Genomic DNA, 24,887 nt, shown 5'->3' with positions numbered 1-24,887 from the left:
TCCATGATGTGTGTCCCCACTTACATTTTATCCCTTAAAGCTATTTTCTTACATAACAGGCATTTTTAATAGGTCACATCTTCTTGGAAATAGAAAGTTCTTCTAGACCTAGATTATTTATTATGTATTATCCTATATCAGCACCAACCACAGCAGCAAACATGAAGGAATTGTTTCCTATGAGTATCATGAACTGTTTTTCGTTGTTGTATAACCTTTCTGAAAGTGAAAGTCGCTCAGTCGTGTCTGACTCTTTGAGACCCCATGGACTATACAGTCCATGGAATTCTCTAGGCCAGAATACTGTAGTGGATAGCCTTTCCCTTCTCCAGAGTATCTTCCCAACCCAGGGATCAAACCCAGATCTCCCACATTGCAGGTGGATTCTTTACCAGCTGAGCCGCAAGGGAAGCCCACAACCTTTCTAGAGTTATCAACTCACATGCGTGCCCTGCGTGCATGTGTGCTCAGTCATGTGGGACTCATTATGACCCCATGGACTCTAGCCCGCCAGGCTCCTCTGTCCATGGAATTTTCCTGGCAAGAATAGTGGAGTGATTGCCATTTCCTCCTCCAGGGGATATTCCCGACCCAGGGATTAAGCCCTCGTCCTCTGTGTCTCCTTCTTGGCAAGCGGATGATTTATCACTGACCCACTGGGGAAGTTCATCATTTCACATGTTTCTATCTTAATTCTGCCTCTTCCAACCAGACAACAACATGATTAAAAACAAACACTATCTAGGAAAACAAAGGCAGAACACTCTGACAGAAATCACAGCAATACCTAAAACCAAAAATAAACAAACCGGACCTAATTAACTTAACAGCTTCTGCACAGCAAAGGAAACCATAAGCAAAATGAAAAGAAAACCCACAGAATGGGAGAAAATATTTGCAAATCAAACAACTGACAAAGGATTAACCTCCAAAATATACAAACAGCTCATACAGCTCTATGTCAAAAAAACAAACAACTCAATCAAAAAATGGGCAGAAGATCTAAATAGTTCTCCAAAGAAGAACATACAGATGTCTGTAAAGCACATGAAAAGATGTTTAACATCACTATCAGGGAAATGCCAATCAAAACTACAATGAGGAATCACCTCACACCAGTCAGAACGGACATCATCAAAAAAAACTACAAACAATGAATGCTGGTGAGAAGGTGTGGAGAAAAAGGAACCCTTCTACACCGTTGGTAGGAATGTAAATTGCGGAAGCCACTATAAAAACAGTAAGGAGGCTTCTTGAAAAACTAAAAATAGAACTACCATATGATACAGTAATCCCACTCCTGGGCATGTATCCATAGAAAACCATAATCCAAAGGCATACACACACCCCAGTGTTCACTGTGGCACTGCTTACAATAGCAAGACATGGAAGCAGCCGAAACGTCCAACCAGATGAATGGATAAAGAAGATGTGGTGTACATACACAATGGGGTATCACTCAGCCATAAGACTGCAACAATGCTATTTGGAGCAATAGGGGTAGTCTTAGGCATTATCGTACTAAATGAGATGAAGACACATATCACGTATCACTCATACATGATATCTAATATTTTTTTAAAGATACAGATGAACTTATTTACAAAGCAGAAACAGACTTGCAGATATTGAGAACCGACTTATGGTCATCAGAGGGGAAAAGTGGGCAGGAGAGATAAATCTGGAGCTTGGGATGAGCACACACACATTGCTATATATACAGGGTAGGTAACCAACAAGGACCTACTATACAGTACAGGGAACTCTACTCAATATTCTGTGATAACCTCTATGAGAAAAGAATCTGAAAAAGAAGGAATGTATGTATCATTGAATCACTTTGCCGTACACCTGAAACTAACACAACACTGAAATCAACTATACTCCAATAAAATTAAAATATAAAACAACAACAAAGGCTGTCTTCTTACCTTCTATGTTTCTCACAGAAAAGTGTGAAAGTGTTAGTCTCTCAGTCATGTCTGACTCTTTGTGACCCCCAGGGACTGTGGCCCACCAGGCTCCTCTGTCCATGGGATGATTTCCCAGGCAAGAATACTGGAGTGGGTGGCCATTCCTGTTTCCAGGGGATCTTCCCGAATCAGGGATTTTTAACCTGGGTCTGCCTGGCTTTAAATACAGACACTTAACCAATGTCTGCTAACTGAATGGTATACATCAACTCTACCATCTTGCCTTCCTAGCAGACTCAAACGTTAGCAATATCTTTCTTTTCACTTGCTCCTGAGCTACAAAGTCACCCACTGAGCTCAGCTGAGGAGAGGGCAGCAGGATCACTACAGCCTTTATCCCCACTATGACCCAAGCCACTGACCAAAGAGTCAAGCTCTTTAATACAGTCAAGTTCTACATCAGCTAGAAAACAGCAAGGTTAGCAACACAGTTAAAGCACGTCAGGGCTGGTAGGTTCATTAGCAACAATGCCCACTGATAAAAATCTGTCATATTTGTTCTCCATAACAAGGTGGGTAAGTGATATTTGTGTTTAAAAATTATTGAAAAATATTTCCAGAGTCATACAATGCAAATTCGGAACAGGATTAACAATTTAAGTCCTGGGCGTGGGTCACAAGTTTTGAAAAGTGAAGCGTCTGTAAACTGTCATCATCTCTTTGGTTTAAAAGCTGGTCCAAGCTGAGATGGGGAATTGGGCAAAAATCCACCCAAGTAAACTATAAAGAAAAATAAATAAATAAATCCTGTACATGTTTCAAAATCCCTGCTCACTCCAAGTCCTCAACTCCTTCTAGAAAGAAGAAAACTGTGGGACTAAATTAGGTATAATGGAGCACAGGCAGGAAGGGATGTGGTCCCAGATGGTTAAGTGAACAAACCTTCAGTGAAAGGAAGCCGGACTTCCTTCACTGACCACCAGATGCAGCTGGTCTCTTGCTCGTGTCTAATGCCATAGAACTGTAAAGGCTACTTGGGAGAATTTTGAAGAGTTAGTCTTATTAACAGGAAATACCTCTTCCCTGTTCCTTGTTCCCATAAAGAGAGATTTTTCCCTAAACAAAGCTGACCTGCCTTCCACCCCTTCAACTAACTCCTCTCTTCTCTTTATTCCTCTTATGAAATTTGAGCTATCCTTAGAAAGCACGCTAATAAAGCAACCTAGAACCTCTCCCCCACAACCCCCACTTCCTTACCCACCTTTTTTCCCTCCCTTCTCACTTCCCCCCTCCCCACTGCCTATGACTGAGTAGGCCGACCCTTCCCTCTCTCATACTAAGCTATGTCTCCGATGTCCTTGATCTACAACAAAGGTGATGCTTTATTCTCCATTATCTGATGACTCTAATGATGCCTACTTCCTATTTGCTCAGAGCTCAGGCTGGGGAGAAGCGATCTCTTTATAGGATCTCCTGGGAGAACTCACCAATTTATAGACCCAAGAAGGAATATCCATGAGATGTACATTAACTCTGAAGGCAAATAAATTGGTTCCACTGAATAAACTCTCTCATTCAGAGTTCTAAGTGATTCAGTAAGCTGGGTTTAGAAAATATCCTTGCCTTAGGGTTCCCAAGTGAAAACATTAATTGATTAAAAAAAAGTCCATCTTTCATTTGCCAGGTCTAAAAATTACAAATGTTTTCCTTTTATACTTAATGTTTAAAATCTGGATTTCTTTTTATCTACTCATTTCAAGGTTTTTTAGGGGGAAGAAAAAAAAAAAAAACTGTACCATTCCAAGTTACAACATTTGCATCCAACAGAGCTAACTGTGCCCTTACAATGCTTTTAGGAAACACTTTAATACCAGATTTTGTAATTAAAAACAGTTGAGAAATGGAATACCTCCTGCCATATCAGTAAACAAGGACGTCACAGCCATCAGCGACTGCGCCACCCCAGGGATGGTGAACTGGTAAGCCCTGAGGGCACTCAAGAAGGAAAGAATACCTGCCCTCTAGCAGCCACCAGACTGCAGCAACTCTCTAAGGTGAGCCCTGAGGAAACTCAGGACATGAAACACAGGACACTGGCCCCAGAGAGCTGAGGTGCAAATCAAAGGAATAATTTCAGTGAGCTCAGACTCTTGCATCTTCCCATACACAGAAAAGCACTGAAGTCCTTTACTTGGGATATCTGCTTTTCCTTTAATTAACTATCATCTTTTGACATTCAGGCTACCTGTTCTTTGTTCCAAAACTTCTATATAACCTGGCTCCTCCCTTCATTTCCTTGGGGCAGTTCTCTCAGGGTCACTTGAGATGCTGCCTCCTGAGTTTGAAGTCCTAAAAATTTCCACCAAATAAAACATAACTCTCAACTTTTAGGTTGTGAATACTTTTTTAAGTTGACACAATATTTTCCACCACCATATTCAGTGAATTGTGCTTCCAGTATTACACCATTAATTTTTACAGCCTCTCGCTAAGTTTCATAAGGGTGGGGAAAACTCCATCACCCTTATGTACCAATGAAGGAACTGAGGTTAAACACCCATAGAGAAGTCTGACAGCCAGCGCCATGGTGAATGGAATGAGAGTGCAGCCCTCCTTGACTGACAATCCATGTCACCATGAAGGAGGAAAGAGAGCAGGCTCTATCTTGAAAGCAGGACTCCATCTTGGGCCAGACTGTGAACTTTGAGCTCTATGCCCAGTATCTATGGAAACCACATACCAGCTGGAAAACCAGGCCCCCAGAAGGAAGAGCCCCAGGGCTCTCCATCACCTAAAAGAATACCCTAATTATCTGTGTAACTGAATAGAATCATACATTCTATTATGCTTATTGGGGTATGACCACAGGCCTATTGATAATTGTCCATTGTTAACTACCTAGGCTTAAGGCATATGAATCATGGGTTAACTTTGATTGTATATTTCTTTTTCCTTTGTTCAGACTAGTTTCAGGGAATTTGGGGAAGTGGGTTTGGGCACATAAGCTTAGGGTATATAAGGTTTTCACAAAAACTGGTCGGGGTCCTTGGCTGAGAGGAAACTCTGCCTTGGGTCCACCAGTGTAATAAACTGCACTCCACTATCCGCACTGTCCTTCTGAGTGAGTTTGCTTCCTGAAACGCATGACTACAACCAGAGCAGTCTTCCTGCTAGGGAACAACAGAATCAAAAAGTCCAGTTTCCCATAGGATTCATGGTACATTGCTCCAGAATTAGACAGTGAGTTTCTGTTGTGTGTAGCCTTAAGAAGCTAAAAGAAAAAAAAAAAAAAAATGTATTCAAGCACAGCAAAGCAGTGGCCTGGGCAAAATTATCTTACTAATAACTTTACTGTGTCATTTTGATCTATCACTCTTAAATCCAAAAAGAAAAACAACTAGGAAAATGTAGGCCGTTTTTATACTGATTAAGATCTCATGAAATTAAAAATCTCTTAGCATTGTTAGGTAGGTAGAATAGGGAAAAGGAGTCCAAAATGGCAGTGGCTAAAAGACAAGGAAGGGAAAAGCCCACGAAAATAAAAGAAGATCCGAGGACTGGAGTGAGGACCTCAGGTAAAACAAACAACACTCCTGGCTGGCCCAATTTACATAGGACAGGCCCAGGGAGAGATAAACATATAAAAAGAGGAGCCAAAGCTCCCTCGCTCTCTCTCTCTCCCCCACGTGTTGGGGCGCTCTTCTCCTTGTGTCTCTGGATCGATGTGCCCTCACGCCTCGAAGATGGATTTTCCTGCTATCTTCTAAATAAAATAGAGCTGTAACACTGAGCTGTAACACTGATTTGTCTAAGAGCTTTAACATGGTCCGTTCGAGACCTGAGAGCTATAACACGGTCTATCCAAGACCTGAGAGCTGCGACACGCCGAGGGGGCTTTAATGTCCATCACTCCAAATCTTTGTTGTGATGAGACAAAGAACCAAGGAACATACACTCGCATGACAGCATCCTTCTATTCAATTAGAAGTTTTATCACACTGTTACTCAACTATTTTATGCAGGAAATAATTACTTGATTTTCACTACAAAAGAAGCCAATAATATAGATTCTAGTGCAAATGCACATATAGCAAGCATAAAGAGATATGTCAGGAAAAATGACCAGGAAATGTCCTACTGACTGGACTTGTAGAAGATGATATATTCAGGGGAGGCACTGAAGGAGGAAACAGAACAGGCTCTGTCTTGAAAGCAGGACTCCATCTTGGGCCAGACTGTGGACTTTGAGCTATATGTCCAGTATCTATGGAAACGACATACCAGCTGGAAAAACCAGGCCCCCAGAAGGAAGAGCCCCAGGGCTCTTCATTGCTAAAAGAATACCCTAATTATCTGTGTAACTGAATAGAATCATACATTCTATTATGCTTACTGGGGTATGACCACAGGCCTATTGATAATAGTCCACTGTTAACTACCTAGGCTTAAGGCATATGAGTCACAGGTTAACTTTGATTGTCAGGGAATTTGGGGAGGTGGGTTTATGCATGTACACTTAGGGTATATAAGGTTTTCACAAAAACTGGTCGGTGTCCTTGGCTGAGAGGAGACTCTGCCTTGGGCCCTCCAGTGTGATAAACTGCACTCCTCTATCTGCATTGTCCGAGTGAGTTTGTTTCCTGGGACTCGTGGCCACAACAGCACGAGTGGTAAAGAATCTGCCTGCCAATGCAGGAGATGTAAGAGATGTGGGTTCGATCCCTGGTTCATGAAGATCCCCTGGAGTAGGGCATGGCAACCCACTTAAGTATTTTTGCCTGGAGAATCCCATGGAGAGAGAAGCCTGGCAGGCTACAGTCCATGGCACTTAGCACGCACACAGGGGTTTTAAAGGAAAAAAAAAAAAGACTTCAAACTTTTTTCTCCATTCATAGTCTCTGCATTTCTTATCTGTAGAAACAAAAAAAAAAGCTTTTGGTTTCGCTCTCACGGTATTTTCACTAGATTTTTATCATCACAACCACAATGACATCCCCCATCTCTTCCTAATGATAGGAAATGCGTACTGAAGAGTTTACTCTTTGCCAGCCTCTGATCTTAGGCTTCCCTGGTGGCTCAGACAGTAAAGAATCCAGGCAGTGTGAGAGACCTGGGTTCAATCCCTGGGTCAGGAAGATCCCCTGGGGGTAGGGCATGGCAACCCACTCCAGTATTCTTGCCTGGAGAGTCCCCATGGACAGCAGTTCCTGGCAGGCTACAGTCCATTGGGGTTGCAAAGAGTCAGACACGACTAAACTACTAAGCACAGCACAGCCTCTGATCTAGTTTCAAGCCCCTTCTAAGGACAGGAACATCAAGGCTGTACGCAGTTTACTGGCTCAAGGCTGCAGAGCCTGGATTTGGATCCTAGTTTTCTGACTTCCAGCTACAGCATCCTGACCCCTGCCGCGAGGTTCCACTGTTACTGGAGGCAGCAGCACTGGAGTCAGGTTCTCCGGTTGCTTTCCTGAACAAAGACCTTTCCCAACTCTTCCCTACCATCTAAACTCTCCTGTCCTGTCTCTCACTGATCCTAATGTTGCCAGGTTATCCTAGTTACGCTAGCCTATGGCTACCTGTAACAGGGATGTACCTAGCACAGTGCCTTCTGCATACTAGTTGACAAACATTTCATCTGGCTGACAATCAATTACATCTTAACATATCTGCTTTCTAATAAATGCCTTCAAAAGTCTTCCTCTAGATATATCCAGAGAAAACTATAATTTGAAAGGATACAGGCACCCCAGTGTTCACTGCAGCACTATTTACAGTAGCCAGGACATGGAAGCAATCTAAATGTCTATCAACAGAGGATGGATAAAGAAGGTGTGGTACACATATACCATGGAATATTACTCAGCCATAAAAAAGAACAAAGTAAAGCCATTTGCAGTGACATGGAAGGACTTAGAGGTTATTATACTGAGAGAAGTCAAGTCAGACAAAGAAAGATACATATTACATTGCTCACATGTGGAATCTAAAAAAATGGTACAAATAAACTTATTTACAAAACAGAAGTAGAGTCACAGACATAGAAAATAAACTTATGATTACCAATGGGGGAGAGGAGAGAGGGATAAATTGGGAAATTGGGATTGATATATAAACATAAGAAGGCTGACCACCAAAGAACTGATGCTTTCAAACCGTGGTGCCAGAGGAGACTCTTGAGAGTCCCTTGGACAGTAAGGAGATCAAACCAGTCAATCCTAAAGGAAATCAACTCTGAACATTCACTGAAAGGACTTATGCTGAAGATGAAGCTCCAATTCTTTGGCCACTTGATGCGAAGAGCCAACTCATTGGAAAAGACTCCAATGCTGGGAAAGATTGAGGGCAGGAGGAGAACAGGGTGACACAGAATGAGATGGTTGGATGGCATCACCAACTCAATGGACATGAGTTTGAGCAAACAAGAGTCTATTTTTTATTGGAAGGCCATTTAAGAGGATATGTGTTTTACTAGAGGATTTAGATCTGCTACTGCTGCTAAGTCACTTCAGTCGTGTACAACTCTGTGCGACCCCATAGACAGCAGCCCACCAGGCTCCTCCATCCCTGGGATTCTCCAGGCAAGAATACTGGAGTGGGTTGCAATTTCCTTCTCCAATGCATGAAAGTGAAAAGTGAAAGTGAAGTCATGTCTGACTCTTAGCAACCCCATGGACTGTAGCCTACCAGGCTCCGTCCATGGGATTCTCCAGGCAAAAATACTGGAGTGGGTTGTCATTACCTTCTCCATTAGATCTGTTAGAACCCAATTTTGAATATTTCTAGGGACTTTCTTGTGGCCTAGTGGTTAGGAATCCACCTGCCAATTCAGGGGGCATAGGTTTGATCCCTCATCCAAGATCCCACATGCCTCGGGGCAACTAAGCCCTTGAGCCACAACTACTGAGTCCTGTGCTGCAACTGCTGAAGCCCACACACCTAGAGCCCATGCTCTGCAACAAGAGAAGCCGCCACAGGGAGAAGCCCGTGCACCACAACTAGAGAGTAGCCCCTGCTCACCCCAACTTGAGAAAATCTCCGCTCAGCAATAAAGAGCCCGTGTGCTGCAAGGAAGACCCAGCACAGCCCCCTCCAAAAAGGATAGCTTCTGTATTAAAAAAATAAATAAACATTTTTTTTAATGTCTACATGGAGCAAGTCTATAGCCACCTATAAATACATTATATATCATATTCATTTATAGGAACTAATTTTTATTTTGCACAAATTTGCCTTTACATGGTAAAACCAGCTACAATATTAATCCTTCTTTCAGTTAGTTTAGCAAGAAAAACCTCCCATACATTCTCAAACAATGATAATGAATAATCTACTACAAGAAATCCTTATAAATGTAAAATTGAAGGTAGGTTCAAAGTAACTACTTTAAGGTCAAGTTAACCTTACACAATTGTTTCAAAGAGGAAACGGCAAACTGCCATATCATGTGGTACAGCCAAAAGAACATTTCTGTTTGTTCAGCACTATATTTTCTACTCAGTAAACTGAGATTTCTGCTCTAAATACATTTTAATAAATGGAAAAAAAAATAAACATGCTGAATCAGAGCAGGAGGTATGATTTTTATGGAATAAAAAGGCAAGTGTTCATTAGAATTCAGGAAATATAAAATCTGTTTTTATTTTTCTTTACCCAAATGTGAGAGGGAGTTCCCCAATTAAGACCACTGAAGAGGCCACAGCACATTTTTCCATCTGACTATCCAAGAGGCTCAATGTACTAGTCCTGTGGATAATTCCTGGATACCCAAATGATCATAATCATTACAGTTAAGAGAACTTTTTCTGGTCAAAACGATAACACCACCCAGAGAAGCTGAACATTCAAATGTGAAATTGCTTCCTTTAGTGTCAGTCTTAACTCTTCTTATTGGCAAGATTCCCTTTATTTCCCATAAAGCAACCACAATCCCAAGTATTAACTATCATGGCAAATAAACTGCTCTCAAACTAGAGCTTCTTTTCCTAGTAAGACTTGGCTTTGGTGAAAAAATAAAAAAGCTTCTCTCAGAACAGAAGTCAGTTCACAGATCCTGCGTGTCCTTTGCCATTTCCTGCAACATCAGCTTCCTCTCCAGATCTTTGGGAGCATCTCAGAAGGGATGGGGGGAGTTGATGGTCCATTAAATCCACCCCTATTCTCAGGAGGTTGCAAGGTTGCTCCTTGGAGACTCCTGTACCTTCACAAAGGCCCTCTGAGTTTTATCTTCATAGCCCATAAGGCCCAGGCACAAGGTCACAGTTTCACTAGAATAGAGCAAGGTTAAAACAAGCCCACCTTGGACATCCCTGGCTGCCCAGTGGTTAGGAATCCACCTTTCAGTGCTGGGGATGCAGGTTCAATCCCTGGTCTGGGAACTAAGATCCCACATGCCTTGGAGCACAGTCAAAAAAAAACAACCAAAAAGCAAAAACATGCCCACATCTAAATGTGGGTGCATGCAGACATAAATGCCAGGGGCAGTGTAGAGGGGGACATAGACTTTAGTGTTGTCTCCTTCCATCTAAGTCACCAAAGGCAAGACCAGTAGTAAAGGATAATTCTTAAATGGAGCATTTAATTAACCAAAGGACATGCTTCTACATCATGTTTTCCTATAAACTGCTCTGTGACCCTCAACCTTTGGGAGCCTCAGATTTCTCTGAGGTTAATAAGAGTTTAGAAAGTTACTTCAGTATAACTTTTCTAGGTAATCTCTAAAGTTCTTCTTACAAATAAAACATTTGACCATATGCCTTGTATGTCTAATCCTCACCATGGTCTAACTCACTGAAGTTGTCCTGTTATACTTCCTTGGAAAGTCGACGGAAGTCTATTTTGGAAGAGATTGACAAACTTAAAGCTCAACTTGGGATGCCTGTGGAAATCAAATAACTTGAAAAGATCATTAATTCACTATTAACCAATGAAACTCTTCTTGCTATCTCCTCAGGAAATGAATAAAAATCAACATCTTTCTGTCAAATGAATATGCAAGTGAGTTGAAAGGCAGCAACCCAAAGGTCAGGAGTTACTCACTCAAAGAACACTTAAATGGTAGACACTACTATTTGCCTGAAAACAACAGAAGAAATGTGGGATATCTGGAGATCTGCGGCATTGAGGGGATGGGGTATAATATTCAGGATTGGCACTTTATTATAAGATACATTCTTCATAGTGTTTTCTTGGCCTATTTCACAACCAAGGTCTGACTCTTCACAACTGAAGACTCTGCTCAGGACTTCTCTGAGGATCCAGTGGTTAAGACTCCTCGCTTTCAGTACAAGCGGTACTATTTCAATCCCTGGTCAGGAAACTAAGATCCCATGCCATACCATGTGGCCAAAAAGTTGGGTTTTCTTTTTTTTATTTTAAAAAAGGACTTCTGCTTCATACAACAGATCTTTATCTTATGCACTCAACTTTCCATAGACAGCTGGTATGTAGCTCAGTTCTCACTGAGCCCTTGAGAGTACACAGAGCAAGAGCTTCTTTTGTCTATAGTGTAAATAAAGATAAGAGTCGGCCCTACAATAGCTTTGTCTCTGGATAATTCACTCTCAAAGGGTAAACTTTTAGGTCCAAAGGGGACGAAAGTCAAACCTGAGCTCCGATCTCCTGCTGGTGTGTGGGCAGGATCGGTGCCCATTCTGATAAAACCACCATTCATCTGTAGTGAAATGAGGAAAATGGAAATAACCCAGGGAGGTTTTTTAAAGTTAAGTAGATAGATAGCTGGTGAGATGTTGTGGTATAACACAGGGAGCCCAGCCAGGTACCCTGTGATGACCTGGGGGATGGGGTGGGGGGAAGGGAGGGAGGCTTAAGAGGGAGAGAATATACGAATAATTACAGCTGATTCACCTTGTTGTATGACAGAAATCAACACACATTGTAAAACATGTACCAACAATTCTACACGCAGGGCAGCAAAGGTGACACAGATGTAAAGGACAGACTTTTGGACTCTGGGAGAAGGAGAGGGTGGGATGATTTGAGAGCATTGCATTGAAACATAAGCACTACCATGTGTAAAAGAGATGGCCAGTGCAAGTGTGATGTGTGATGCAAGGCACCCAAAGCCAGTCTCTGTGACAGCCTGGAGGGATGGAGCCGGGAGGGAGGTGTGAGGTGCGGGTCAGGATAGAGGGGACACATGTATACCTATGGCCGACTCATACTGATATATAGCAAAAACCATCATGCTATTATAAAGTAATTATCCTCCAATTCAAATAAATAAATTTTTAAAAGAAATATTTAATGTGAAATCAAAACAAATAAATAAAAGTTCAGTCTATTCAACGTTTAGGCTGGTACTTATCCTGAGACCATACTCTTCCTCCGTTTAGTTATCAAATTAGAGATTCTCTCTTTGCAAAATGATAGGGAAAGCAGAGAGTTAATATTATTATTTGAAGGAAAAAAAATAAAACTTAGCCATACTATTGATCTCTCCATTCCCCAGATTTTTTCTTAATTTTGCTGCTCTGGCACAAAGCCTGAATGCCTGGAATGTACTCTCCCATAAAAGTATGAGTGTAGTGATCCCTGTGTGAAGATTAATCGCAATTTACCAGGAGTTAAATGTTAGACTACCTTGAAGTGGCAAAGAACATGACGGTCTCCACATACAAAATGACTAAAACACAACTCATATCCTGAAAGTTGAATTTGAACTTAAATATCTGGAAGTTCCTCCATTAACTGGATTTGAAACGAAATTAATATGAATACAATAAATAATTCTAGTGATATGGTGGATGCACCAAGAATAGAGCTAATCACAAAATTCATAGAGTATTAAAGTTGATCATCAAGAGCTAAGACATCCAATGACGTCCAAAGAAAATACGAAGCTTCTACAGCCACCAGAAGGACAAACAGACAGGAATTAATTTGACTGGATCCCATACTTGGCTTAAACCAACAACCTTCTACTCACATTTGCTGTCTTGATTAAATATCATGACGCAAAATATCCACACGGTAAGAATTCAAGCTGGTAGACATCACCCAGACGCTTGTAAAAATAGTTAATACATGCAAACCCATTATGTTTTAAGTAACAGGAAGAAAAATGCAGCACAATTTTCTTTTCTCTTGTTAAGCACTGTCATTTAAGCAGAAATCTGGAGTCTTCATAATGGAATTTGGTTTACAAGATGAAAACATGGCAAGAAATGTCAGGCAGCCGTGAAAGCATGCTTGTTTCTGAAAACTGCAAACCTCAAGTAGGAAAAGCAGAAAGGACATGCTTGATCCATCTTGCTGAGCACAAGAGCTGCAGTTTAAATTATCTAATGTCACAAATTGCGTTAATTTTTGAAGTGATGTGGCTGACTACTAGTAGCATCAAACATACATTCAGGATTGCTTTTAGGCCTGTATTTATCATTTTAAAAGGGCTTCCCAAGTGGCGCAGTGGTAAAGAATCCTCCTGCCTACGCAGGAGACGCAAGAGATGAGGGTTCAATTCTTGGGTGGGGAAGATCCTCTGGAGTAGGAAGTGACAGCCCACTCCAGTATTCTTGCCGGGAAAACTCCATGGACAGAGAAGCCCAGTAGGCTACAGTCCAGGAGGTCACAAACAGCTGGACATTATTGAGCACACACAAATAATTTTTAAAAGTCAACAGGTAAGCTTGATGAATTGCTGTTAAAAGCTATCCCCATGTTATATGCAACAGACAAGGTAAATATTTGTTTACAATGTTTGTTGAATAAACCGTCCATCTAAGTTAAAGTAAAATAAACAAAAAGGAAATATGTATTGAAATATCTTTTGGAGATTAAAGTCAGTCTTAAACTGTAAATAAGATACAAAAAGTATCCTAGAAAATTATTTTTTTTAAATCATGTACCCCAAACAGTACCTGGTCCCCTCACTCTCTATTGTTCCTTTGGCTATGTCTTTATATTCCAAATGGATGGCAGTTCAGGACAGGGGGATGGTGGCAATTTATCTACCTATCTCCACTTAGGCATCTCATTCCCTCCTCAACTATTCTACATGGAGTCCTTCTCTCTTTCACTGAGTCAGCCCTCTCCTCCTGAAAACCCAGCTTACCCTTCACCGCCTCCATTAAAACAAAACAAAACAAAACACACCTGACTCACAGTTACCTCCCTCTAACTCTGTGCACCCACGGCACTGACACACTCATCAGGACCCAGCACTAAAAACCAACATCAGATGACCAATAGAAGTACTTTTCTCAGGACTGGATCAGAGATAATCTGGGATAACACAGAATTCAAATATTATTCATCATCTATTTTTGGAAAAATTACAGTCAGTAATTCCATCATTCTAAACATAAAAATATTTCTGCAGAAACGAAACCAGAATTTAATCTCCACTCAGCACAAACCATTACCTGCGCTTAATGGACCAGGACAGTTAAACTTTCATCAAGTAGCAGGACCAGTCTGAACATTTGATCTGGAAGTTCTTTTTGACTTTGGGGAGAAAAGCATATATCGCTGACTCACTTAAGTGAATAAAACTCCCCAAGGCTGTAAGTTGTGTGTGTCACAAGCAAAGTCACTGAATCTTCCTCCAGAAGTTGGTGCTTTCCCAAGGACTCCCATCTCTCCCTAAATTTTTGATTAGACCAATATATCTTTGAAGGCTGGTTGAAATGGAGAAGTTTTTCAAACACAAAGAAGAGGGCAGGATGACAGCCCAGTGTTTTCCTGTCCCTCTGCAGCCCTCGGCTACTCTGCAAATTTATTGGGAATTGTCTTTGGTCCTCTCTCTTCTTTCCTATGTTCTGGCATGAAGTCTTCCTTTTCACGTTGGATGGGGATAGGGCAGCAGCAAGGGGTGACACAGAGATGGGGTGGAACTGTTTCAAGGCACTAGAAGTGAGAGGATGTCTGTGGGCACTGAGGAAAAAAGCCCCTAGGAAAGGTAACATTTGAAGACTCAACGTCGCCCATCAAGGCCTTAAAGAAGTATCTCCTGTTACTGTCCTCAGTAATCACATACCACTTAGGACTTCCCTGGTGGCTCAGACGGTAAAGTGTCTGTCTACAATGTGGGAGACCCAGATTCGATCCCTGGGTCAGGAAGATCCCCTGGAGAAGGAAATGGAAGTCCACTCCAGTACTGTTGCCTGGAAAATCCCATGGACAGAGGAGCCTCGTAGGCTACAGTCCATGGGGTTGCAAAAATTCGGACACGACTGAGCAACTTCACTTCACTTCGCATACCCTACATGCTATTCAACACACTGCAATTGGTTTTTTCCCTCCATCCTCAAAACACATAATATTTTTTTCATTTAATATTTCTTTTAAGACCCTGAGTTTTTTTTTAAGGAAGGGATATTTTGAGCTTTCAAAAGAAAACTTCTTTAATGATTATTCAAGCAACATTGAAAAATATTTTCTCTGATTTCATTCTTTAAGGTATATGTATCACTTATATAAACAGTAGTGATTTCCAGGCAATGAGGTAGATATGAATGTGGCATCTAGTCATGAGCAATTCCACACTGCAGTACATGCAGCTGGGAATGATAGAGAGGAAGACTGGCATTTTGATGGCCCCTCAAATATACCATTACTTGTCATTGATGGGCTATTTCCCAGGAGAGAACTTTGGTCTGTATAGAAAGAAATATGAACAACAGAGGCATCCTGTCAATTGCACCAACATGCATTGTCTCGATGTTCCTGGCACTGGACTCAATGTTGGAAGGAACCCAGAGAGTGAGAAGGAGACTGTCTTAGCTTGGGCTGTGATAACAAATTACCATAGACTGATAGCTTAAACAACAGAATTTATTTCTCATAGCACTGGAGGCCGGAAAGTCCACAATCAGGGTACCTGGTGAGAGCCCGCTTCCTGGCTTGGAGATGGTCCTGTGTCCATCACCCAGCAGTGAGCAAGGAGAAGCAAGCTCCCTCTGGAGTCCACGAGGGCACTAATTCCATTCATGAGGGCCCCACCCTCATGGCTTCTTCTAATCCTAATCACCTTCCAAAGGCTCCACCCCCTAATATCATCACATGAAGGGGTACAGTTTCCAACATATGAATTGAGGGGGGCGGTGGTAAATCACAAACACTTCAATCCATAACAAGAGCCCACAGTTAATGAGAAGGACTCTTTAAACACTAAAGGTTACAATGCATGAGATCAATGCCTCAGCAGCCATCTATCAAGGAAACTGGGAGCACAGATGAGGGAGGAATTAATTCTGCTTTGGGAAGGAACTCAGAAAGAGTCCCATGAAGAAATGACACGCTAACTAGATATTGAAAAAGAGCAGGGATATTAAAGTCTCCCACTATTATTGTGTTATTGTTAATTTCTCCTTTCATACTTGTTAGCATTTGTCTTACATACTGCGGTGCTCCCGTGTTGGGTGCATATATATTTATAATTGTTATATCTTCTTCTTGGATTGATCCTTTGATCATTATGTAGTGACCTTCTTTGTCTCTTTTCACAGCCTTTGTTTTAAAGTCTATTTTATCTGATATGAGTATTGCTACTCCTGCTTTCTTTTGGTCCCTATTTGCATGGAAAATCTTTTTCCAGCCCTTCACTTTCAGTCTGTATGTGTCCCCTGTTTTGAGGTGGGTCTCTTGTATACAACATATGTAGGGGTCTTGTTTTTGTATCCATTCAGCCAATCTTTGTCTTTTGGTTGGGGCATTCAACCCATTTACGTTTAAGGTAATTACTGATAAGTATGATCCCGTTGCCATTTACTTTATTGTTTTGGGTTCGAATTTATACACCGTTTTTGTGTTTCCTGTCTAGAGAATATCCTTTAGTATTTGTTGGAGAGCTGGTTTAGTGGTGCAGAATTCTCTCAGCTTTTGCTTGTCTGAAAAGCTTTTGATTTCTCCTTCATACTTGAATGAGATCCTTGCTGGGTACGATAATCTGGGCTGTAGGTTATTTTCTTTCATCATTTTAAGTATGTCTTGCTATTCTTTTATATATGACAAACCCACAGCAAACATTATCCTCAATGGTGAAAAATTGAAAGCATTTCCTCTAAAGTCAGGAACAAGACAAGGGTGCCCACTTTCACCATTACTATTCAACATAGTTTTGGAAGTTTTGGCCACAGCAATCAGAACAGAAAAAGAAATAAAAGGAATCCAAATTGGAAAAGAAGTAAAACTCTCACTGTTTGCAGATGACATGATCCTCTACATAGAAAACCCTAAAGACGCCACCAGAAAATTACTAGAACTAATCAATGACTATAGTAAAGTTGCAGGATATAAAATCCACACCCAGAAATCCCTTGCATTCCTATACACTAATAATGAGAAAACAGAAAGAGAAATTAAGGAAACAATTCCATTCACCATTGCAACAGAAAGAATAAAATACTTAGGAATATATCTACCTAAAGAAACTAAAGACCTATATATAGAAAACTATAAAACACTGGTGAAAGAAATCAAAGAGGACACTAATAGATGGAGAAATATACCATGTTCATGGATTGGAAGAATCAATATAGTGAAAATGAGTATACTACCCAAAGCAATCTATAGATTCAATGCAATCCCTATCAAGCTACCAACAGTATTCTTCACAGAGCTAGAACAAATAATTTCACAATTTGTATGGAAATACAAAAAACCTCGAATAGCCAAAGCGATCTTGAGAAAGAAGAATGGAACTGGAGGAATCAACCTACCTGACTTCAGGCTCTACTACAAAGCCACAGTTATCAAGACAGTATGGTACTGGCACAAAGACAGGAATATAGATCAATGGAACAAAATAGAAAGCCAGAGATAAATCCACACACATATGGACACCTTATCTTTGACAAAGGAGGCAAGAATATACAATGGATTAAAGACAATCTCTTTAACAAGTGGTGCTGGGAAAACTGGTCAACCACTGGTAAAAGAATGAAACTAGAACACTTTCTAACACCATACACAAAAATAAACTCAAAATGGATTAAAGATCTAAACGTAAGACCAGAAACTATAAAACTCCTAGAGGAGAACATAGGCAAAACACTCTCTGACATACATCACAGCAGGATACTCTATGACCCACCTCCCAGAATATTGGAAATAAAAACAAAAATAAACAAATGGGACCTAATTAAACTTAAAAGCTTCTGTACATCAAAGGAAACTATTAGCAAGGTGAAAAGACAGCCTTCAGAATGGGAGAAAATAATAGCAAATGAAGCAACTGACAAACAACTAATCTCAAAAATATACAAGCAACTCCTACAGCTCAATTCCAGAAAAATAAATGACCCAATCAAAAAATGGGCCAAAGAACTAAATAGACATTTCACCAAAGAAGACATACAGATGGCTAACAAACACATGAAAAGATGCTCAACGTCACTCATTATCAGAGAAATGCAAATCAAAACCACTATGAAGTACCATTTCACACCAGTCAGAATGGCTGCGATCCAAAAGTCTACAAGTAATAAATGCTGGAGAGGGTGTGGAGAAAAGGGAACCCTCTTACACTGTTGGTGGGAATGCAAACTAGTACAGCCACTATGGAGAACAGCGTGGAGATTCCTTAAAAAACTGGAAATAGAACTGCCTTATGATCCAGCAATCCCACTGCTGGGCATACACACTGAGGAAACCAGAAGGGAAAGAGACACGTGTACCCCAATGTTCATCGCAGCACTGTTTATAATAGCCAGGACATGGAAGCAACCTAGATGTCCATAAGCAGATGAATGGATAAGAAAGCTGTGGTACATATACACAATGGAGTATTACTCAGCCATTAAAAAGAATACATTTGAATCAGTTCTAATGAGGTGGATGAAACTGGAGCCTATTATACAGAGTGAAGTAAGCCAGGAAGAAAAACACCAATACAGTATACTAACGCATATATATGGAATTTAGAAAGATGGTAACAATAACCCTGTGTACGAGACAGCAAAAGAGACACTGATGTATAGAACAGCCTATGGACTCTGTGGGAGAGGGAAAGGGTGGGAAGATTTAGGAGAATGGCATTGAAACATGTAAAATATCATGTATGAAACAAGTTGCCAGTCCAGGTTTGATGCACGATACTGGATGCTTGGGGCTAGTACACTGGGACGACCCAGAGGGATGGTATGGGGAGGGAGGAGGGAGGAGGGTTCAGGATGGAGAACACATGTATACCTGTGGCAGATTCATTTTGATATTTGGCAAAACTAATACAATTTTGTAAAGTTTAAAAAAAAAAAATTACCATAATAAAAAAAAAAGAAAAAGAGCAGGAGTTGACTAAGAAGGTAAGTAGGAGAGTGACTTCTTTAGACAAAATAACTCTCTAAAAATCTCTCTCTCTCCCTCTAATTACTTGAGATGAATAAATCAACTCACCAATTTTAATCAGAGCTAAACTAGACTTTTAATTACCATTGAGGTTTCTCCAAAAGTTGTTTTCTGTTTATCATCCATTCATAGTATCCACAAAAGTGACCTGCTGAATCTACAGAATTTTTACAATAATAATAATACAATGATGAAACTTAACAGCATAGATTACCTTTATAACCAACAGCCCATGGGCATTCTCCAGGCCCATTAAGGCTAATGGGAAGTTTCTTCTGCTGCCAAAAGCTTATTGAGGACTTTTTTATTTTAATATAAATTGATAAAATTTAAGAACTACACAGCTACTTGGAAACTAAATCATTTTCAGTAAATCACCAAATACTCTACATGAACAACAAAGTTTTGGTGTTGTTCAAGCTGATTTGTTCTTCTTACCTCCATGGGAAAAGCTTTGAAATTTACTGTGTGCTCAGAACCACGCTGGTTTTCTCTTCCCCAGTGAAATCTAACTTCATACAGCTCAAATTCATGTCCTTGAGGCAATGGACCTCCTGATAGAACTGGAAAAAGAAAATAAGTTCTACTTAATTACATCTCAAACACATTCATCGGCGCAGCATTATAAACATTTGGGGACATTTTTTGCCAAGAGGTCTCATAAATTCTACAGATTAAATTCACATAGCCAAAATGAGAGTATAACTACTGTGGGATGAATTCATACTATCATCTTGATACAGCAGACATTCAGAAACTCAAAAATACTTGAGAATGACATGTATATGTTAACTTCTTATATATTTTAGGCATAGGAGCAGACAGGAAATAAACACAGCAGCTATCACAGTTTCCCCTGAGACTTAAACTTAGCATTGATCAGGAGACAAGAATATGACCTGAGTCTCAGGCTGACCAATAATTTTCTATAGACTTATCACTAAATTAAACATTGTTTATAGATAATCCATACACAAGCACACTTTCAATTGAGAGAACAGATGTTAGCTGGCATAATTACCCATGAAGCCAATTATTATTAAGCCAACCTGGTTTTTTAGCAATGAAATCACAATTTTTAAAAAGCTATCTATCATCCAGTGTCACATAAATGCAAATAAAACTGTGATAAAATATTCACAATATTTAAAATGTTAAATTTTAGTTCTATGGGGCCCTGTCTCTGTGTCTCACTTCTGGAGATAACCTAGAACTCTGTCCCAAACAAGGGCACTCTGAAGGATGATGGAAAATACATCTAGTCTTGAAGCAACAAAATACTGGGCAGGGAACTAAGATCCTGCTTCAAGCCACTGCTCACTGCTGTCTCCCTGAGATCGAGATCAGTCTCTTGCTTGCTGCCCCCCAGCCTGCACCATCTGAAACACAAGCACCCTTCACCCTATGTGTCTATGACCCGACCTAAGGCTTTGGGGCATTCATGGGGTGGGATGGTGGGGCACGATTCTAACACTCCACTCTTAAAAAAGAGAAAATTGTCTTGGATGAGGCTTAGCTCCACAAGGCTAAGCAAAAAGAAACGGGAGTATTGTGAAACAAAGAGGATTAAAAATACCTTTGCCCAAAACATTTTCATCAGGTACACAAACACACACAAACACACACACAGAGTTTCTGAAACCGTTACAGAGCAGTTCACTAGAATTTTCTTATAGCAGTGGATGAAGCTGATCCTGCTAGTGACTTCAGGGGCAGAAAAGAGAGGTCTGAGCTTCACCTGTACACCTCCCACCTGCCTAGTGGCCAATATTTCCTCAGATTAAAACTTGGAAATTGAGATGATATTTTTAAATGCCCTGAAAATCCAAACTGCACAGATGTATGTTTTATTGAGGAGAAGTTCCGGGCCCACAGGGGTTTCACTGAAAAATACTTCAACAAATACTTTTTGATCACCTACACTGTAGTAGGTACATGGTGTTTAAGAGACATGGATGTTGTCAAAACAGACAAAACTCACTGGCTTCATGGATCTTACATCCTGCTGGGATGAAATGCAAATGTATATATTTATGAAGATCAGACTTTTACTGTGATATTTGGTCATTACAGGGCTTCCCTGGTGGCTCAGACATGTTTAAGAGACATGGATGGTTGTCAAAACAGACAAAACTCACTGGCTTCATGGATCTTACATCCTGCTGGGATGAAATGCAAATGTATATATTTATGAAGATCAGACTTTTACTGTGATATTTGGTCATTACAGGGCTTCCCTGGTGGCTCAGACAGTAAAGAATCTGCCTGTAATGTGGGAGACTCAAGTTCTATCCCTGGGTGGAGAAGCTCCCCTGGAGAAGGGAATGGCAACCCACTCCAGTATTATTGCCTAGAGCATCCCATGGACAGAGGAGCCTGGTGGGGTCGCAGAGTCAGACAAGACTGAACAACTAACACTTTCACTTTTGGTCATTACATGGTCCTCATGCTCAAGAAAATTCTAATGAAACCAGATCCTCAGAGTCTTTCATTCTACAGGGTTGAAAAGGAACACAAAGAAGGGAAGCGTTTTAACCAAGCCTGGTCCCCAGGGAGAGGTGACAAATGGGAAGCTGTCAGCCAAGAATTGGTTCTGGTACCTTTCAAGCTGCAGACAAATAATCCAAAGTTAAACCACACTAAAATCACAGGGCCGTGCAAAGCCATAAAAACTGACAATATCCTGAATTCAGAATTTTATGAGGTTCCAGGTAAAAGCATTACCTGTTCATCCCCCACAAATGATTGTGTTTACAGACTACAAATAAATAGCAGCTCTATTTCACCCATCTGGCAGCATCCTCTCAAAGCATTATTCTTCCTTTGGACCATTTACTTGCTCTACAAGAAACTAGTCATACCAAGAGAAGAACACTTATCCTGCATTTATGAATATCAAATTTTGCTGAGTGATATTTTGTCACTCTATGGCAGGTTTATTAGTTGTGGTATCATCACGTTCAATAAAATTACAATGAAACATGAAACTCACACTGATGGTGTGCTGCATTTCCTGAGAATAACAAACTTGTGAAAAGGACACAGGATACACTGTTATCATTGCTACCACCTCCTTTGTCTTGAACGCTTTTTCTCTGATAGGCATGGCCATTATGCTTATAGACATAAAAGAGTTCCTTTCAGAAGCTTCTGCAAAATTTGAGAATCCCATAGAGACGTGACATATATACACTCCCCTGAAACTATCTAAGCTTCTATAACCCTTTGCTGAAAACAGATTTGCCAGAGAGTTCAAAGGTTAAGTCCCCCTCATTTCATTAGAGTTCAACATACATGTTTTGAGATGGACTCCATGCCTGGCCATGTGCTGACCACTGAGTGTGTAAAAGGAAGGATATAGCTTTGCACTGGCAAAGCATTCTCAGTGCTGAAGGAACTAAAAGTGATTCCATCGGGGCAGAAGGAAAAGGAGCTTCCCCACTGGCTCAGCAGGTAAAGAATCCACCTGCAATGCAGTAGATAGGAGTTCAATCCTTGGGTCAGGAAGATGCCCTGGAGGAGGAAATAGCAACCCACTCCAGTGGGTTGCTATTCTTGCCTGGAGAATACTATGGACAGAGGAGCCTGGTGGGCTAAAATCCAAAGGGTAGCAAACAATCAGACACGACTAAGGACAGAAGTAAAAAAGAAAGAAAAAAAAAGAGCAGATGAAAATGCACAAGGCAGTCAGAACCCAGCAGGATCCAAGCCAAAACCAAAGGTGGGGGTTGTGGGGGGAGGCCAAGAGTTAGAAAGTAAGTCAGGGAAGACTTTACGGAGGAGGTGACAGCTAAGCAAGTCTTATGTTATGTTATGTGAAGTCACTCAGTCATGTCCGACTCTTTGTGACCCCATGGACTGTAGCCTACCAGGCTCCTCAGTCCATGGAATTTTCCAGGCAAGAGTACTGGAGTGGGTTGCCATTTGCTAAGTGTAGAAGTGAGAAACTATGCTTTAGAAGCAGAAAGAAGAGGCTCAGAAAGACTCAGAGGTGGGAAATGGCCAGAATGGGTGTCAAGAGAATAAAGTCAGAGTTGTCCAATGGCCAAAGGCAGGCCTCAAGGTATGAAATTGGCCGGGCTGGGGTGGGCAGATGGCAGGCCATGCAGACAGGCTGAAGTTTATCTTGGAGAATCATCACTAGTTTTTAAGCAGTGGGCTAATATTTTTGCATTTTAAAATATTACTCCCAAGTCTGGGACTTTCCTGGTGATCCTGTGGTTAGGACTCTGTGTTTCTACTGCAGAGGGGGTACCAGTTCCATCCCTGGTCTGGAAACTAAGATCCTGCATACCACGAGGCACAGCCAAAGAAAAAATGGATTAAAATATTACTCCTAGGTCTGCATAGATGGTAGATCAGCAAAGTGCAAGCCCAACTGTTGAGAAAGCTGCAGCCATAGCCAAAGACAGCATGACCGGGAGACAGAGCCTGATGGAGTCATGATCCCAAATTCAGGAAGACCAACACCAATGACCCCTGATGCATCCCCCAAAGGATCAGAGGTCCCTAAAGTTCACTCTCTATAAATTTAATTTATTTTTTATTGAAGTATAACTGCTTCACAATGTTCTATTAGATTCTGCTGTACAACAAGGTGCATCAGCTATAAGTACACACATATCACCTTCCTTTGTAGCCTCCCTCCCACTCCCTTCCCATCCCTCTAGGTCATCAAAGAGCACTTCTCAATAGGTTTAAAGATCTTATGACCTCAGTTTAATTTTTAAGGAATCCCAAATGTATTCATAAAACAGTCTAAATAGTATTAATCAGTTCTCTTAACATTTCAAGTCTTCAGAGCAACAATCAATATGCTTAACAGTCCTTAGCTTTTAACCTATAGCTTTATTTCACAGTAAAGAATAAATATCATCAGCTCATAAATGCAGTGCTAACATCAAATAAGAGGGAGAGGAGGCCAGTTAAACAGGGTCTATAAGCAAAGTGAAGCAGATGAAGATGACAGTCCAGATAATTCAAGTCCCCCAGAGTCAGCTAATAATAAATATGATCATAAGGAAATTCAAGTTTTGCTCTCCTAGTTGTCCTCATTTACACGAACTTCTCTAAGAAGAGATAAGATAATTTGTATTTCAGGTAGTAAATGATCAATAAATATGTATTAATGGAGGGAGGGCTATCATTTGAGGAACAGCTGAAGGAACTAATTAGCAATTTCACGGTATGATGGTAGTAGTCAATATTTTAAAGAATGCCATGTGGAAGTACAATCGCAGGACCTCCCTGGTGGTCCAGCCCGCCTGCCACTGTAGGGACACACGTTCGATGCCAGGCCTAAGATCCCACATGCTGCAGGGCAACTATACCCGTGTGCCGCAGCTGCTGAGCCTGCACGCCCTACAGCCTGCGTGTGCCCTGCAACAAGAGAAGCCACTGCAATGAAAATCCCATGCACCACAACTAGTGAGTAGCCCCCATCTGCCACAAGCACAGAAAGCCTGCAAGCAGCAAGGAAGACCCAGTACAACCAAAAATAAATACTAAAATAAAATTTTAAAAATAAAAAAAAGAAGAAAGTACAATTACATGTGTTCTGTATAGGTCCAGAATTCCACAACAGAAGCGATGACGGAGATCCCAGGACTTTTTGATGTGGTTTCACTCGAAAGCAAAATGGATCCTCTCTCAGTGAGGCATGAATATCTT

At 40.9% G+C, this 24,887-nt stretch overlaps 1 protein-coding gene across 2 annotated transcripts in view; it reads right to left on the bottom strand.

The window, feature by feature from the left end:
* Positions 1–24,887, bottom strand: part of CA8 (carbonic anhydrase 8) — an 85,443-nt gene that overhangs the window by 53,769 nt on the left and 6,787 nt on the right. For both annotated transcript variants that reach the window (XM_025265364.3, XM_006047760.4), the window contains exon 3: positions 19,656–19,780. In XM_025265364.3, the coding sequence (XP_025121149.1) occupies positions 19,656–19,780 (125 nt within the window). The remainder of the gene's footprint in view (positions 1–19,655; positions 19,781–24,887) is intronic.

The sequence above is a fragment of the Bubalus bubalis genome, chromosome 15 (genome assembly GCF_019923935.1).
Source record: "Bubalus bubalis isolate 160015118507 breed Murrah chromosome 15, NDDB_SH_1, whole genome shotgun sequence".
In the NCBI taxonomy this organism is placed as follows: Eukaryota; Metazoa; Chordata; class Mammalia; order Artiodactyla; family Bovidae; genus Bubalus; species Bubalus bubalis.
The sequence above is the reverse complement of the archived record's forward strand: the minus strand, read 5'-3'. Positions and strand labels throughout refer to the sequence as shown.